Genomic DNA, 19,515 nt, shown 5'->3' with positions numbered 1-19,515 from the left:
CACAGACTCATGCTATTCTGGCTGAGATTGTGAGACAGACTAATCTATTGTGTTCCGCATGTATACTTCTGGGATGTGTGCCAGTTTTCATTTTACTGTTTGTATTAAGAGTTTTTTCTGAAAACCAGATCAGAATTTGGACAAGATTAGGCATATAGCCCATGTTCCGCAGAAAGTTCTATGTTATCTCTGACGCAGGAGACCTGATATAAAACTGTATAAAAAGGTCCTTCCAGTTTTAACAGTTGTAGGCAGACACAGCATAAGACCAATCCTCCAAGATGAAGTTCTTTCTGCTGGTGGTTCTGGCACTGGGGCATCAGGCAGGTAAGCCAATGAAAATAGCGTCAATGTGTGAAACACATCCGTGTGGAATTTAGGCCTTTAGATCTTTATACAGAACCTTATTCTCTGAGTTTGAAGTGTATTTTATAAGAGGACTCACTTTCTTCTTGAACATGAGGCTCTAGGTATCCTATACGTTCGATAAATATATGCCGGCCATAGAGCGAGAGTAAGCCGGTAAAGGACAGACCTGTAGCTTCACTTAGAAAGGGAAACTATTGGAGTAACAAGTAACAGAAGCATCTTCATGTGGTAGACACTAGATCCGACTATAATAATCACTAGTTCATGTTATCAAATACAATCAGTAGGTGCGTAAATTCTCGTGGTTCAGGAATCACAGACCAAAGGAGATAGTTCAGGTACTCATGAGACAACATAAACTAAGCAGGAGCTGCATACGGTGTAGCTAGACAAGTTCAGCTCTGGAGCTCTCTCATACCATTGATCCATCTCCTGGTGCTGCCTATTTTCATCCATTTCTTTTAGGAAATTTAATGATAGAGTGCAAGTTGTCGTTCAAAGAATGATATCATGCCAGGGGGCATTTGGTGATGGTCAAACTATCCATTCTCCAGAGCACTTCGGCTCACATGTCATTTTTTATCTACTGCAGAGTTTGTTTAGATAAGGCGTTAGCCAAGACCTTTTGATATTGCTAAAAGTATGCGTTGAATATACTTATGGAGCTTTCAGCTAGCGCTCTTTATCAATTGGTATAGTATTATGCCATCCCTGTTTTTGTTCGCCCACTACGCCCTCCAGCATGGAGCAATGGGTCTGCCCACCTTAGCCGTTGGCTAACTTCACTGTGAGTGATGGCATTATTCCATTTCACAAGGAGCACATCTGCACACAAAGTAGTTCCATTAAATGCCCTTTTTGTGACCTAAATATATTTTTGCCTTTAGCCATTTTTTTCAAGATTTGAGAAGGGCCCAGCAGTTTCCCCAACAGTAAACCTGTGCAAAACCTGCCACAAAACAAAACAAGCACTCACAAAGTCAAAAAGCTGACGGCCAAGAACAGACCAATTGACTTTACTAATGCTTGTTTACATTGGAGGAGGGAACTCCTAATGATACCCGAGAATTCTAGAGTTGCCCCTTGTTTAATAACTGTTTCGGTTTCAGTTGATAGGTGGTTGAAAGCCCTGGGGGGACAAGTTGGCTGTGCACAAAAAGAATCAAAGTATTGTATTTTCCCTGGTGATGAGGTTGAAGAAGCAGCTCCCATTTGCCAAGCCCAAACTTCATGATGCAGGGGATTCGTGTTCCATAGTTCTCCCCAAAAGCCTTCTTTCGTCGCAAACACACCGCAACACCGCAACTATATGGTCATGCCTGCAGTGAACTCCAAAAGAAGGAACAAATTAAGGGAAGCATGCATTTTCCCAACACATAAAACAACCATTTATAAATCCAGTATTTCTTTTCTTTGCAATCGGGTGCAATGGTTAAATTTCTGGGTGTTTTTTTTTTCATTTCAAGCACAAAAAAATAAAAAGACAAAAAGGAAATGTACCATCACCCGAACGAGGCTGCATTATAATTGTAACAAAAATGTTGATTTAAAAAAAAAAATACATCCATGAATGGAGCGGTTTTACAAGAGATGTTTTCTAAACAAGAAGCTTTTCAATTGTGCCACACATTTTTTGTTTTTCTATGTGAAGGAGAGAAAAATAAATTGCCACCCAACGGTTTACTCAAAAGCAATTAGCTACAATTTTGCCTTGATTCTTAAACAGTTTACAACCTAAACTGCAGAAAGGACTGCAAGCAGAACATACAGCAGCCATTTGAAGTTAATATAAAAATGTGAAATAAAAAGGCACATTTTGAACCAGCTTTGCAGCCGAAGAGAAAGCAACTATATGTTTTTAGCAATGTGTAACAGATTTGCTAACACTTTGTGAATTCCCTCAAAGTGAAGGGAGCGAATGGGATTATTAGGCATCAATCTAGGGGGTCAGCTGAATTTTTATGGAGAGAAAGGTTTATTCTTTTTGAGAATAAATGTAAGGGTATAATCAGCAGAGCTCTGAAAAACGTACTTTTAACGGGCACTATAAACAAATTTGGACAATGACAGTCTACCTATTACTTAAATATATACTATGAAAGCACTTGTTTTATCTTAAACAATAAATCAATTTGTGGCACCCTATTTTATACCGTATATAATACAATGTTAAAATAATGGCTTACATATTCACAGTGCTTTTTGTTACAGGATGGGACCTCGCAGCACTATAAATGCACTAGTCGCTATTCCCCACTGCACCAATCAGAATACGGATCTTTAGCTCTTTGATCCCACATAAAGACATCTGCAACGTTCACATTAGCCAACTGCAGTTTCATAATATAAAATAATACATTTACCACTGTTTAGTTTAACTTGCCTTTAAGGTTTGTGTTTTTATATGCAGTTAACTGAAAGTGAAAAAACAATAAGACACAGAATATTTGGGTATTTTTAGGTAAGCCTTTGACCCCACCACCACAGTATGGATTACAGGGGCATATTACCTAGCAATAGCGATATTTATCGCTAAGCAGTGTTAGCGGGAATAATTTTATCGCCGCGCTGCGACGATTTTTATCGCTGAGATACCTTGCTATCATCAAGGTTTATCTCAGACACGATAAAAATCATTCGAAATGTGTGAATATCACTGGAAATACAGCGATATTCACACATTATCGTGACAATGCTCTTAGCCATGTTATCCACCTCCCATTGGATAACATGGCTAAGAACTGCTCTTGGCAGGTGTTAGCTTTTGGAGATATTCACGCTTAGCGCAAATATTTCCAAAACTACGCCTTTGTAGGTAATAGGAGATAGCGATGTTAGCGACTGTTTACAGTCGCTAACATCTTGGCACGCCCACTTTGCATGTCATTAGCGATAATTATCGCTGACATGCAAAGTGGGCCCCTAAATGCCCGCTATCGCCTACAAGCTGTCGCTAACTGGTGTTAGCGACAGCTTGGTAATAGGGCGATAAAATTATCGCCGCATTAGCGGGAAAAAGTCACGCTAAAGCGGCGATAATGGCCCTTGGTAATATGCCCCACAGTTCTCTACTTTTTAAGCACTTCAACCCTGCATGTAAATTAATAATTTACAATTCTGTTTTTCAAAATCAACCACTCTCATTAAGGAAATGCATCATCAAAGAAAGTGAATTTTTTCAGTGTTTTTACAAACGTAAGCCCAGCAACATTTTTAACCTCAGTAACAATGCCCTGTAATTTGATGTTGTAATACCACATTCTGGAAATACTAGTACCATAGGAGCAGTTTGACCGGACAGCTTCAGGTTTATGCTTCTGATTGGGAGGGCAATGCAACAATATGTATTTTTCTACTTAGCTCTTTGATGAGAAAACTAAAAATATTGCCTCTCTTTGTCTGAACTTTGCTGTCTGCTGCTCATGTACTAACTCAAACAAATCCCCAGGCTGAATGTATTTCAATTGGACACTACAAATACATAGGTAGCTGTGCTGAGCCAGCACAGCTGTTCATGATACAACCTCTTATGCGATAATGCCACATCGAGCATCATCAGTACTGTTTGGTCTTTAGTGAGCTTGGCATTACTGCACAATTCAGGATCTGTTTCTAATCCTGAGCGGAAACGTTAATAGGTAACAGTGATAGTTACTGACTCTATGTGTAATTTGATTCCATAGCTATGGAACCAGTTGTCTTACCCGTCATTTCTGCTTGCAGCCGCCTACCCGACAAAGGTTGAAGATATCAATGATGTGGTCAACGGCTACAACTGCGCGAAGGGCAGCGTGCCCTGGCAGGTCTACTTCATGTGCAATGGAGGTCGCTGGTGTGGAGGTTCTTTGATCAATCAGTACTGGATCGTATCAGCCGCCCATTGCTATCAGCCGTGAGTGTTTCTCTTCTCCTGTACAATATATCAGTTGTCGAAATATGCCGACTTGAACCATTGAATGATGGCCATTGCCCAATGATCTCACCCATGTTTGATGTCCTTGGGTTCAGAGGTGAAAGGTGGGAGGTGGGAGGTGGGTCCTCTGCGTTCTTACGGTGAGGAAGGAAGTGATCCATCCGAGCACATGCCCTTGGATGCCAATGTGGGAGAGTCTTTTTATCAGTGTGTGGTGGGATATAGTTCAGAAGGCTGCTGAGAGGTCAAGGAGGATCAACGCTTCTGTTTGTCGATCTGCGATGCAAAAGAGATATTTTGTTGTGCCCTGGGGAGGATCATACTTCCATTTGCCTTTTGAGCAGCACACTGCTTGCTTGGATTTTAGTGCTTGTTTCATGCAAGTAAAGAGAGCTAGGATGGAAGAGCAAAAAGGTGGATAAATAAAAGGGTAAGAGGATGGATGCAAGAGCAAAAGGGTCAAGGGTATAGGGTGAATGAATGGACAGATGAGAAATGGAAAGATGGGGAATATGAAAGGACGGGTGTGTGAATGCCTGGATAGATAGATTAGTGGACATATGGATGGATGGATGGATGGATGGATTATTCAAGTGTGATGGTAGCTTTCTTAAGGAGAGTAGGGTTTGCTTGCCTGATGCTCAGCGTTTGAGAAGAGGTATTGTTCAAGTGAGGTGTATTTACATTTTCTGGCTACCTCCTTGTTGCTATCCATTTCTTAATCTGTGGAATCGCCCCAGTGTAAGTAAGTTTGTATTTCCAAAAGCATGCAGAGGAAATTCAGTCGGTAATGGGATATGATCTGAGTAAGATGTCTCATGTAAGTTTTAAATACTGCCATGGCCTTCGGACTGTCGTGGTGAACCCTGTGTTTGATGTGTTTTAGAGCCGATGATGATTCCATTTAATTTGTTGAATGTAGTCTGAATGGAACAGATACAATTATTGTCCCATTACCAAGCCAACTTTTCTAGAAACTCGGATGATTACAGAGGATCGTGTGGTCTATTGCCCTGTGGACCACAGAAAGGTGAAATAAAATCAAAATAGCCATTTTGCAAACATTGAAGGAGAAGAGCAGCTCTTTGCTGAAGTCAGCAGTCGGGGTTTCTGATTGCAAGTCGTGTAATGGTCTATTAATTTTACCAATACTCGTGCATGGCAGGTGACCTGGCTCTATGGTATTTTGCTGTGAAAGCTCAGATCCTAGATGGGTATTTGGTGCGCCTTTGCAAAGGGTGAGCAGTCGATTTGTTCAGCATAGTGCTCATTAGAACTTTCTTTGGTTCATTGGGACTATTCCTGGTGGAATGGGACATGGATGACCCTTATAATACATACTTCAAGATGTAAACGTATGGTCGTCTATGACCTGTCGTTAGAAAGAGCGCAACAGTGTTAATGTTTAAGTGTGGTCGGCAGTCTTGCAAATTGTTTATGTTGAACATTTTCTAGTGTTCTCTCTGTCACTCCTTCTGGCCCTCATTTAAAATTGGTCAATAATTTTTCAGTAACACCACGGGGTGGTAATACCATTTTTCTGAATTTAAAGCTACAAAGCTAGCACCGATTTTGCCCTTGTGTATGGGCGTGACTTTCCTATGCTGTGATGGGGCATCAACACATTTGAAATGCGGTAATATAAGTTCACTTGATGTTGCAGAAGTTTATTAAATGTGCAGTCTGCAGTTTCTGCACAATTGCATGACTGCACATCACCAATACGTTTAAACGAGCTGTCCATCAATCAATCCATCCTTTGTCTTCCACTCTGTCTCTATCTCTTTTTTAGTTAACTCATTCTCCATTCATGTTTTTCCCTGCAAGGGCCAACACCTTGGTAGCCTACCTTGGTGAGTATGACACGACTTACACCGAAAGCACGGAGCAGGCCATCCAAGTCTCTAAAGTCATCAAGCATCCGAACTACAACTCCCAGAATCAAGATAACGACATCATGCTGGTCAAGCTGTCCAAACCGGCACAGTACAACCACTACGTCTCTCCAATTGCTCTGCCAACCAGTTGTGCAGCAGCTGGTACCTGGTGCCTCACATCTGGATGGGGCAATACAGTGCCTGATTCAGGTAAAATGGCGCGAATCCACTATTTCTACTTGTACAATCAGGTGCATAGTATACACGTTTGTCTGTGTCACTGTCCAGTTTGCAATCAACAAATTCCAAAATGATGCTTGAATTAAACGGCAATGCCCTTCAGTGCAGTTGACTGTATGTCTAAAAGCTAACTGTAGAACTAGAAGTTCAGAAGATGCGAGGAAGTTGCTGTAAGTTGCCTTTTGCTTTGCATTCTCGATTTTTGGTCGTTTTGTTTTGCAGTTATAAATGTAAAATTGTGCGTGACACCTGACATAGGACAATTCGAGGTACCTGAGGTGATGTAAACAGTCTAGCTGTGGAAGAACAGAAATGCAACCAGTTCAAGCAGTGGTCTTTTTATTGCTGCGCCCCCTCATGTAAACAAAAATCGCTGTGGTGCCCCAAAATGACAAAAATATTTTTGATGCAACTAATCTATCTAATTTGTATTTCTAAATATATTTAGGAAGTCAAACATTGCAGTTCTCTTCAGTCATCTCTTTTAAAAACAAGCATTGGCATAGCCAATAGGTCTCGCCTTTGGGTCCTTATAAGTGTTTAGCCATGCAACACTTGATGTTGTTGCACCAAGGATATTGTGCTGCATAACTAAATACTTATGAGGTCCCAAAAGCGAGACCTGTCGGCTGTGCCAATGCTTATTAAATGTGCTATGCACCTTAATACATGTATCTATCAAATGTGCAGTTTACACGTTTCATTCAGCTGCAGGTGCTTCACGTGGAATTTGTGTGTTAAATGTGAAAACAATCTTTGTTTTATGTCTTCAAAAAGAATGCTGAAAATGAAACTATGTTCTCTGCAGGGGCTGTCTCCAAATGGTACTGATTACATAGGAAAATATGACAATTCTGAAATGTGGCTTTTAGGGATAGTGTCACAGTTTCTGAGCAGGATACTTTTATAGCAGATGAGGAGATGTATTCTCAGGGAAAATACAGAGAGAAGACAGACACAGTGAGCTCTGCTCCAATAGTGAGCCTGCAGGGCTCTGGCCTCTGGAAGACTTTTGTCTTGTCAGTTTAAGGATAGTCAGTCGAGGGAGATCACCATTAGACAACTAGTCAACTTTGTAATAACAAACGATGGTTGTTGCATAGGGTCGCCCCGGGCTCAAAATGCATAAGGTGAGGTGAAGTTTAGGCGCTGATGACATAGGCGCTCGGCAGCAGGCGAAGCATGGTAAGTCAGTGCCATCTGTGGTGCAATCCAGCAGACCCCCAAAGTCAAAGAAAACAATGAACTTCTGGAAAGGAAAGTTGTGTCTCATTCCAGGCAGCATAGATTGATGATGCCACCAAGATGCAATGCATCTTCATAATCAGTTTGAAGACATAGGGGCAATCAATGCCTTATGTTATATTTGTTAAAAAGGGGGCGAAGGTAGAGCCTCCTTGCCTTGAAGGAGTTAGTGCAGAGGAGCATGAAATGTAAAACAGCTTCATCAGAGCCTTGTTTGCAGTTACACGCAGCCGAGGCTGAAGATGGTTGGACCTGCTGTTGGCGTAACTCACTGTTGGCAGTGTGCCTATTCTGAACCTTATGTACAATGATCTTTGTATCTCTGGAAATAAGTGGTCCAAGTACAGCTCAAACCAGGCAGAGGTTTTAGTTTCCGGGAAGTGTCTCCTGAACTTGTCTCTTTGCTGTGTCTTCTCAAAGCCCAATATTTTCTGACTACAGATCGTCCAGATTCCTGCACAACCTGCAGCAGCTGGAATACTTGCAATAACATTCGGCCAGGGTGGTCTGCATGAGCCACTGCCTTGCCAAGGGCTTTTAAATGAATAGCAAGCTTGGGTTTAGTCCATGTTCGGATTCAATGCAAGGTCAGTTTAAGTGCTAGATGGCCTTCGACATTGTGCATGCCCAACTTCAGCCTTAACACAGCCATAGCACTGCACGTAGAGGGCGGGTTCAATTGATCTTCATCTGCATTGGTTACAGAACCGTAAAACAGCACTTGCACATTGACTAGTGATTGTTTCACTTTTTACTAGCTGTTTGGCCAGAACAACTTCTTGTCTAGTCTAATCACCAGCTAATCACAATATTCAACATGATCTAGGGTCCTGCTGTAGATTTTCAATTTTTTTTTTAATTTCACCTTGAATTTAATATAATTAATTAATTTTGGGGAGTGTTAATCACCAGATTTTTGAACATGCGATAATTTTCGAAGTCTCTCAGTAGCTTCTGTATAGATGTTCGGTGCAAGCCAATAATACAGCATCATTGCCAAAAAAAATATTAAACAAAATCTCACCAAAACAGCAACAATAAGGGGAACTGGAGATACGAATTTTTCCAGTTTTCAAATTAAATAGTACAAAAAAGCATTGAGAGACAACCGTGGTCATCTGGCTGCGCTTGACCAGGATCATGGCACAATTTAGAGTTGACAGCTATGGAAACTAGGTTTTACCCGGTCAGAGGTTTTGTCTTCTATCTTAACCACTGAAATGGAACTAAAAAATCCTCAGCTGGGCAATGCAGTAGGCTGTGGCTGAGAGGGGCTCCACAAAGCTGAATAGCCATCAAATGAGGTCCTAGTGAAGCCATTGGCTTTCGGAGGGAAAGCTCAGAGTGTGAAAAATAATAAATTCATGCCTAAGGTGGTCCATATACTTATTGGACCTTTGCCCAGTGAAGATTTCTACGTTCGGACGTAGTACATTTTTGGGAGCTTGGATTCTTACATCAGGACTGGATACCCTGTCTACAAAGTCCAGCCAAACCAGATATGCAGATGAGGAAAAGCTCAGAGCAGGAGAAACCTAAATCTTATATCAAGCAGCAACTCACCTTTATCGGATTGACTTGGTAGGTTTGTCCCTGACCTCTGGAGGTCTTTGGAGCCAAGATGTTTCTAAGTCCCAGGAGTTTTAGGAGGAGTACAGCTAGACACAGTCAAAGATGCCAGGACATCAGGAACAACACTTGGGGGTCAAGTCTCACTCCAGCACAAGCCCCCAGCAGGTTCCAGAGCAGTTCCAGTTGGAATTGGCCAGCTGGGCCCCTCAGTAAATGGGACTTCTTGCAGCTTTTTGTAGTCATGAAGGTTAACCGGTAGTCAGCCAACTGACCCCTAGAGTCCACTTTTTGGCCTCAGAACAAAAACGAGATCAGGTCCAGTTCTTCAGGGTTCTTCTCAGGTCTCCAACATTAGTTTGAGTCCTCTCCTGATCTTCCATAGATCCAATAATGTTCTCAGGAGGGCACTTCGGATACCAGATTTATGCCTGTTGAAACGGGTGATTTCCTGTTCCACCCTATCCAATGGGGTTAAAGATCCCTGGGACTGGTGCCCGCCTGACTGGGGAGCACAGAAGAAGCCTGCCCATGTGTCAGCTAACATTGCCCTGTGACATGGTAGGTCTCTGAAATTAAATAGGTTCCTGAAGACAGCCTAGATGGTCATCCTGCCAGTGAAACAGAAACACCTTGCCACACCCAAGACCTTTTTCTGCCCAGGTTTTGCACCACTTCAAGGGGGCTATCTAACACCAGTTGAAGCTCATGCAAATGGTCCTCTGGAGGATTTAGGCAGAGAAAAGGTTACTGTCTAAAAGTACCTTTTCCTTAATAGTTATCACAAATTTGATTTTACCTTTATATTGAATTTTGAACGATTATTAATTATATATTAATAATATTATTATTGAATTATTATTGAATTATATTTTTAGCTGTTTCCTAATGACAATTAGTATTATTAACTGTACTCTTCTAGCTCAGGATTTTGCTTGGAACAGCCAGCTTTGCTACAGCGAAAACAGATTTTATAGCCTTTTCACTGTAAGGACATGTGTGACAGTAATTTTCTACATGTCCCACTTTTAAATACCATGCACCGCTCCTTAGGGCTTATAAGGCCTATATAGGTGTGACATATTCATACTAAAAGGGAAAGTTTAGATAATCCAAAAAGGTTCATGTGGGCAGGTCAAAGATGCAATTTAAAACTGCATAGCTAGGCAACAATGGTAGGTTTGCAGTCATGCTTGCACTGACACAGTAGTGGGTGGCAAGGTATGTGCTGAAGCCACTAGTGACATTTTGCGCACAGGCCCTGGGAACACTTGGTACCATATATTAGGGACTTAAATATGTCTGTTAGGAGAATTGCAACATGCTTTAGGAGACAGAACACTTAAAATGAGGCCTGGGTTAGTTGAGTTCAAGAGCACAGACTAAACAAAAACAGCACAATCCTTTCACAAAAAATGGGGGCAATCATGCAAAAAAAGAGGCATTTTCCTACAATCATCCACAGAGGTGAATGTTGATGTTTTAAGTTTAGAGGGGAGTGTGTAATTAATTACACACTATTTATAGCACTCAGTGTCCTTTGTTTCCTTAAAATAGGAAACAAAGGAGCTTTGATAAATGTCCAGTCAATGCGTCAACATGCTAGCCTTTTCTCTCTCAACACTGCTAATTTAGATGAGCTTTAGTATCATAGTAGACAACTCATAAGTTCTTGCCAGATTGGTTTCATTCAGGTGTCTTTCTCTAAAGTACAGGTAAAAAGATACAGAGAACTTATCCAAGAAGGTTTTTATCATGTCATTTAAAACACCATGTATCAATAATATTGCAAGTACGGCTAGCATTGGCAAAGTCATTACTAGCGTCTCTGGAGGGGGGACAAATGGGGCCCCATTTATGGACAGACTGATGAATAGGTCAAATACAGGGCTTTCACTTTGAAGAATGTGTGACTTCAAGGGGTCCCCACATGGTGTACCTCCATGGTGCCTTTCAATCAATAGGGTCCTACATTAGGAAAATTAATTGCAAGTATTTCTGAATTCCTCTTGTAATCACAAGATGTGTATATGAGTGAAAGATATCTGGAATTAATGGGGCATAGAGATGCACTAAAAAGGAATTGCTGGTCCTGACAAATTCCACAGACCCCACAGGGACCAATAGACAGAACCATGTCAACCAGACTATGCAGAATTAATTGTTCTCCAGGAATCGACCTTTCATTTTCAATCGCCTTCTGGGTATTCACCTTAGTAGAGAAATTCTTGAGACACCAAGGGAATTTTTATTTTATATGCCATCTGCGAGGTAGGAAGCCCATTTGTCATTATAATGATCCTTGATGAGTGAGGAGGTCCGAGGATGGATCATTGTTCCTCTCCTTACGACATTTTGATTTTCCTCTTGCTGCTGGACAGAGAAACTAGACACTACATGATGCATCGAAAATAGGAAAAGTTTCTGTGTTTACCATATCCTAGCCTCATCTATATCAGATCCAACCTGGAAAGTTTTGGGGTGATCCGTCAAGTAGGGAGTGAATAAGAAAGGGAGTCCCAAAACTCATTTTCCCCATTCATTTTTCAATAGGATAATTGAAAAGTAATAGCGCAACAACTGCTGAACGGAATTTCACAAAATTTGGCAGAAGGGTAGATCTTGATCCAGAAAGCATGCTTTCGGTGTAAATTCATTCAGTAGTTAAGGCTTAAGATGTATAAATATTTCAGATCCTAACATAACATCTGATTTGATGACACCATATCAACAAAGATGTTGGGACAGCCATTTTAGGACTCAAGAATTGAGTAGCCTGTCCTAGAATTAAGTTTAAAAAAGATAGGTCAGGGTGGTGGACCCTCTGGCCCCAAAAATATTTTTTTTAAATGTTGCCACATATTTGTGGAGGATCTAAGGAGTGGGTGAGGGAGGTGGCACATTGCTTTATTTTGGGGAGGGATTATTTGCCCCCCTCCCTAAGCCACTGTTAGGCTCTGGGAACCCTTTCCTTTGGGGTTGGCTTTATTATTAGGGGAGAGGTCATGCAGCTCAACTTCTCAAGACTCTCATCTAGCCCAGTGGACCTCATCCCCTGGGGTAGTTTTCAATTTGAGCGGAAGGAGGCATACCTTGCCTGCACTCTTCCGGAACACATAACACAACTTTACTCCCACCCGGGCGGGAGCATTGCAAAAAACTGCTTCATTCTGGGTGGGAGCAAAGTGAGTGAGCCAGCTCCTTCTAGCACCACTATGGCTGCTAGCTGGGGAGCCAACGAGGTTTTTGGGGGCTTGGGGCTCCCCTGTGGGCCCAACAAATGTAGGTGCCCTGGGTGGGTATTGGGTCACATGCTTTTGAAAAAAACAATTCCACCTCCCACTTCAGTGGTGGCCGGGGAGCTTGCAGGGGCCGCGGGGGCTTTGGGGCTTCACAAACAGCACTCAATGATTTTGGTAATGTGGGAACTCCAGGTCGCCTTGGATCATCCACTTTTGAAAGACATTGCCCCGTGCTGCAGGCACTTGATATGGGTGCCTGCTAGGGAGTCAGCCAGGGCCACAGGGCACTAGGGCTCCTCTCGTAGCTCCAATAATTTTGGTTGTATGTGTGCCCCAGGTGGGTACCAGGGCACTCAGGTTACAAAAAGAATTGCAAAGGAATATCAAATAAGCCACAGGAGCTGGTAATTTATTATTCATTGTTTCTTTGAAGGAGGTACCTATATTGCCCAAGGGCTCCTTTAATAATGTTTTTTTTATTTCTGGTGGTGCCCCTAAAAGGGGCAGGGGCACCACCACACCTCTTGATAATGCTGTGGGGGCTGCAGGGAGTCGTCATCACGAAGAGTAGAGAAGGAATGTCTTGTGGACAATTAGTGTTGGTCCAACGATCTCTCGCTTTGCCAAACAGAAGAATTTCATTTTTGTCTACATGGTGAGGGAGCGAGTAATAGTTACTTTAGGGCACAATTTGTAGTTACTGACTGAGCAAGATATCCCAAGGGTAAAAAAGCCCCCTGGTGCCAATCAAAGTCCTGTTTTTTAAAATTGGATTCAAGGGACTCTTGCGAGAGTGGTATACAGGCAACTAAGTGTACCCTAACACTGTCCCCTGTCACTCCTTAGCCGATGGGTGCATGCGGGGGGCACATGTCATGCTCCCTTGGAATTGCACCCACGTTTTAACACGGTGTGCCATGTAGGACATTGTGCATGCCACACCATACAGGAATGTGCTGCAGGCGCTGCCACAATGGCGATCCGCTGTACAGACTCTCCGATGAGCCTAAGAGGCCAACACCCTGAGATCACCAGAGCACCGCCGCCTCCATGGTTTAAACTCGTAATCCAATGGGCAGGTGCACTACGGGCTTGGCGGTCCTGTCGGTGCAGCCGTTGCGACAGGAGGATCGCCAAACTCGTAATCAGGCCCCTAGCTTCCTGCTCAATTCGGTGTAATTACATTCAGGTAGTGCCTCTTTAAAAAAAAGTCTATGGTAAATGCATGGGCATTTTACATTTTGTGACCCCTTTTTTCTTGACCCTTGCTTAACACATCACCCAGTAACTTTCCATGTACAAACTAGACAGAAATTAACATAACTGCCACTTACAGGCTGATCAAATGATGCATTCAGCTCCTCTCCCTGTCCATTCCTTTCAGCCAATGGAATTTAACTTCTATAGGCAACTGAAAAAGAGGAAGGTCTAGGCAGAACAGAGGCATGCATGACCTTGGTCAGTGGAAATTAGAAGAGGGAGCTTAATGGCAATAGACATGGAAATGCACATTATTTGCCACATGACTGAGTTCCTCTGACTCTACTATTTAGGCCAGATAGGCCGTGTTGGATTTAGCTCTCTCTGCAGGATCTTCCAGTGTAAAACATGTGATTTTACAATCCCTAGCACAATCGCCCACATGCGTTGGTCTATGGAGAGTGGCCCCGATGCTCCCATCACTGATCCTTGTTGGATTGGTCAATGCAGTGCATGAAGAGTAAAATATTCTGCATCATATTCAAAACCATTCTTCAATCTGGTCTCCTCTGCATTACGCTTACAGAGAGATATTGTCACAGTCACTTTCTGGAACAACCCAAGTTAAAATACTGTAAAAACAAAAATGCAGAACTCCATGGTTGTCACTGTATCTGATCTTCGTGCACAGAACCACAAGCTTATTTGTCCACTCTTTGCAGAGCTTCTAACTCTCTGCACGACAAGTCGCAGCAGCCCTGATCCTACAGATCTTTGAAGTCCCGTCTTTGCGTCACCCTTTTCTCTAGACCAGCTAATCTTACCCTTTAGACATCTATAACCCCTACTGAATCTCTTTTGGAAGCTGGGACTCCGACCTTAAAAACCTCTACGATTTTAACCACAAAAGAATACACACAAATACAGAAACAACTATGGGCCTGATTCAGATGTTGGCAAGAAGGGCTCCGACTGAGCCATTCTGGTCGGAAAGGAATCCGACCACGATTTTTCTGGATGGTTTAGGGCGATCTCAGAGAGCCCATCCGCCATCCAGAAACCCTTCAGTACTCCCCCGGCCGCCTCTTTCCGGTCAAGGGAGTACGATATCAGTTTCCCACAGCCTTTTTGTGCCAGTCTTTCCGGCACGAAAAAGCAGAGGGAAACTGTCTTTGGGGGTCCCCAGTAGGGCCCCAATGGGTGCAAGGCTGCCAAATAGCGGCCTAAGGGGTACCTATGGTGCTCCCCCTGTTGATCCCTGCACCCTGTGGCAGACACTTTGAGGTGCCTGCCACAGGGTGCAGGGATGAACTGCCCCACTGCAGTTAGCAGTGCGCGCATGCATTCCGTTCGGAATGTATGCTCCCAGGATTGCGACTGAACAGGGTTCAGTTGCATCTTACTTGCAGGTTTGTAACCGACGACAGGAGGTCGGTCGGTTACAGTTCCTGACCCATCGGAATCGGGCCCTATATCTGAAAGAAATGCCCACAGTCTAACATATTTGATTCAATTCAAACAAAAAATACGAAAGCTGAACTTTTAATTTTAATGTCAGGGTTGTAGCACACAAAATCGGTTTTTATTTCTAGAAGATGAAGCAATATGTTGGACTCAAACAGATTTCTTTGTAATTTTTGCTCATAATGGATGTTCTCTTTTTGTCTGTGCATAGCATTACTTTATTTTATGCCACAGTGATCCATACTTACTACTGTTTGCTGGACTCGTGCTGTTCCCAAAAATCAACCTAAGGCTACCAAATTTGGAGCTTTTTCACAAACGGCACTTTGTCTTATGTGAAGTAGTACTACGAATTAATACTATTCACTATTGTACATTCGGAGACCTCCAACTCCACCACTCCTATCTTTTGTGTGCAAAGGACTCTGACATGTGTGGAGACGTCCACACATATGGGTCTGCATCTTAATATTAGTTGTGGGAAGGAGAGGGAAGATTGACAAGAAAATGGGAATACCTTCACCTAAATCGGATAGGTTTATGAGGGCTAAGAATTGGATTAGGGAAGGACATTGAAATACAAACGCCCGATCCACAAAAGAGTAATTTTATTGCTATTCACAAACTACACTGCTAAAGTTACTATAGACAAAATGCCCCCCAAAAAGTTGTACATGTACTTCAGCTCAGCCTTGGATTATTAATTAGTATAAAATGTAATATCAAACATATAAAGTTAAACGTTTGTTAAAAAAAAATATTCACAATATTTATATACATAAATCTTAATACGTTTAATATATCTTAACTTCAAATAAAATTATTATTGTAAGTGGGATTTTTTAAATTATTGCTTAAAATAATATATAAAAATAAAATGTATTTTGATTAAATATTAAACATTTAAGTTAATGTGTGACAATATTTTATTTTATTAATTTGAGCATGAAAATAAATGTAAGCAATCATTTTGCATCCGTATTTTATATTAAAACCTTTTTATAGTTTTGTTTAAATAATAAAAAATTTTAAACATTTTCTGTATGCTTTCAAAAAGGAAGATCTCTGCCACGATAAGGGAACTCTTCACCTATGTGTTAAACATTATGAGTAGTAATTTGCACTCGGAAATTCTGGTGTAGAAGGTTCCACCCAGGGTGTAGATACGTCAGTCTGCACCTAGGTTACTTTATACTAGGAAATGGTAAATAGCAAATAATTGCAAATTTGCTATTAGCTACATTAGTAAATTTACACATGAGTACACAAGTACATTTTCCTTTGTAAATAGGGCTCTATTTAAAAAAAAAAATCCTTTATTTATCAAGTTTCAACATATCAATGACATCCATCAATGCAGCTCTTTCTACAATATTCACAGTACATAGCGAGCAACTGGAGGGGTATTCCATTGCATTAACAATAATAGATTTGCAGGAGGCAATCGACCAGTGACATTACAGTTAAACATCCAAGGTACACATCCAATTACAGCCTAATGCAAAGGGCCAAAGGACCTCTAAATTTCCCATGCGGGTGCTCTCCCTATTTAATGGAGTATCTGCAGGGGCTGCACATCTTTCCACCAGGGCCACCCAGGCATGCAGGTCGTTCAAGCTGTGTATCCCTCCTACTGCGTTTATATGGAGTTCCTCCACCAAAGACCTCATAAAGCTCTTTTTTTGCCTCAAATTTCCAAGAGTCCTTCATATTTACTGTACACTTTATAATTTTCCAACTTACATATACATTTTTTTGTGTTTAAATAGTTTATTAATCTGCTGATGTCATTTTATTTTCTAAGTAGTCATGAACCCCTGAGTAGAGTAGGTGCCATGAGCCCCAGGGGTCAGTGGAACCAGTTTAAGAATCAATGCTCTAGATACTTCTTTCCCCACAATGAATATATTTAAATTTGTTTGCAGTATTCAAGATTAAATAAATTCGATCCTCTCTCAACTTCTCCCGTAACTCATGCGTCTGTTACTCCGGGCTACTCTACTGGCAGGAAGTAACTTCTCCATTGACGTGCATTGAAGTGATAGATTTTTTTCAGCAGGAGAAAGCTGAAATAAAGCCATTTTCACTTTAAAAAAAATCAGAAGCTCCCTAAATTGGCCTCTGATAGCCAGATCATGACAATCCTTCCCTAAAGTTTTGACCTTGAAGTAGCCTAAAAGGTGTGTAGGATTCTAGAAATAACATATTGCCATATAGCATGTGCTGCTTCACTACTCTTTCTTCCGCTCAATAACAGTTACTGGATGAACATTACAGCGAAACAGAAGGTATAAAACACACGAAACGAGACATTTCTTCAACGTTGCTTCACAAATATTTTGATCAATAAGCGTGTAACTTTTTTCATCCGTAAATGTAAGTTACGACGAGTGTACTGCTAGAAAAAAGATCCCATACAGTAGATTTTGCAAAATAAACACCTCAGCAAAAAACTATTTAAAGAAAGATTTCTCTCAGCAAATTAATTTGCATAAACCATTTAGATCAAGTGTTATAATGTTTGCACTTCACGCTGGTTGCAGAGTTTGCAAACCTCACAAATGTATATTTGGTCTGCTCCTACTGTATCTTTCGTTGAATCTAAACTATTTTCTTCCAACGTTGTGTTTTTCTTCCAGTGGTTTATCCCCGCGTTCTCCAGTGTCTGGATCTGCCTATTATCTCCAGTACACAATGCCAGCAGGCCCATCCCTACTACTACACAGCCAACATGATGTGTGCTGGATTCATGCAGGGAGGACGGAGCTCCTGTGGGGTAAGAAAGTCATTCGGTCCAGCTCATGCCTACAGTACAGAACTTCATGTCGATTGTTAATTTGAATGAGACATAAGGTTGCAAAAGCACCATTTTGCTGGAAACTGAAACATGTTCTAGCTTTGTGACCCAGCATGCTTATAAAACATTGTTAACCCGGTGTTGTTATTTGCCAAGGAGAGCAAAGTCCTGCCCCCATTCTACTTGTGACAGTTACGAGTGCAACTCAACCACTGTTTATTACAGCCTATGGCACTTGTAATACAGCAGACAAGATATCTGTCCCATTTTGACAGATCTTCCTGTCTGCAAGGAATATGCTAAGAAGGTTTTACTGTAGATGAGGGTCTTTTTACTTGCTTACACTTCTATTTCCATTGCCTTTTCTCAATAGAATTTAACCTACCAATATTGTGATCATTTTGTATTTTAGATACAGCTTATTGACCACAACACCCAACATTCTACATATGCAACTCTACACACCCCCTTCCTTCACAATCAAAACATATAAGAATGTAATTAGCAGAAATATTAAAAGTTAAACAGGAAACTTAAAAAAAAGGCACCATATGGAATAAGACTGCCTATAGTGGGATAGAGAACATGAAAGGGACATGCATGCAAAATAAACTTAAGTTGATCAACATAACCAACTACTCAATGGTAAAATGAGCATTAACAAAAGGCAAATGTAAATACAAACATGTTGCGAACATAACCTCATAAGGCGAAGAGAGAACCAACAGGTACCATACGCATGTACGTAAAAAACGATACACAACTGTTTCATAACAAAATCCTTAGACTTCCGAAGACTAGTTATACGTCTCTGAGGAATCTAGGTTGGTCCTGGTCACATTCAACTTCAACACATTCATCTGTTCCAACACCCATTTTCTAACGCACATTGGTGGACTTGGAGTCGGGCACCAATTTAACGAAGCTCTTGTTCCACACCCATCCATCCTTGATAATTATTGCACGTTCCTTCACTTCCTTTTTTGAACAGATGCAGAAAAAATGGAAAATCTTTTCTGAACATGAGCAGGTGCCTTAACAATCAATCGGTTGCAACATTTGCCTATTCTGCTATATTTCTTTTGCACTTCACGTCTCACATCCACAACATCCACAACACTGCCAACCTTCACAACATCAACACTTTTTTTATATATCTATTTCTTGCTCAATTTCGTTCCGAAATCCCTGACCCTTAATATAGTGAAAGGTGACATACCTGGGCCTATATACCTCATCACAGACTCTTTTCAAACCATTCACCAACGCCAAATGCAAGCTGATTCTTAATAATACGATCATTTCTTTCCACCAACCCATTTCAATGGGGATTATATAAAGACGTTCTGATGTGTTTTATGTCAGACAGTTTTCAAAATTCTTCCATTTACCGCGACACCAACTGGGTGCCATTGTTGGTCACCAATTCCTAAGGATACCCTTCTCTCAGAAACACTTCTTTAAATATATCAATGACTACACCAGTATTCATGCCGCTTAGCAAAATAGTCAATTAATATGCAAGCATATTTTAGTGTGCAACTGCATGCTTCCGATATGTCAGTGCAGTTTATGCCATGTCAAATTAGCTGTGGTTAT

The 19,515-nt window shown here is 41.4% G+C and overlaps 1 protein-coding gene across 1 annotated transcript in view; it reads left to right on the top strand.

Moving 5' to 3' along the window:
- Window positions 1-201: 201 nt before the first annotated feature.
- Window positions 202-19,515, top strand: part of LOC144762899 (trypsin-3-like) — a 41,168-nt gene continuing 21,854 nt past the window's right edge. Inside the window, exons 1-4 of the mRNA XM_078648196.1 lie at window positions 202-327; window positions 4,093-4,261; window positions 6,110-6,369; window positions 17,759-17,895. Of these exons, the coding sequence (XP_078504322.1) occupies window positions 282-327; window positions 4,093-4,261; window positions 6,110-6,369; window positions 17,759-17,895 (612 nt within the window). The 5' untranslated portion in view covers window positions 202-281. The remainder of the gene's footprint in view (window positions 328-4,092; window positions 4,262-6,109; window positions 6,370-17,758; window positions 17,896-19,515) is intronic.

This window comes from Lissotriton helveticus, chromosome 6 (assembly GCF_964261635.1).
Source record: "Lissotriton helveticus chromosome 6, aLisHel1.1, whole genome shotgun sequence".
Taxonomy (NCBI): domain Eukaryota; kingdom Metazoa; phylum Chordata; class Amphibia; order Caudata; family Salamandridae; genus Lissotriton; species Lissotriton helveticus.
Note: the sequence above shows the minus strand (reverse complement) of the source record. Positions and strands in the feature narration are given on the sequence as shown.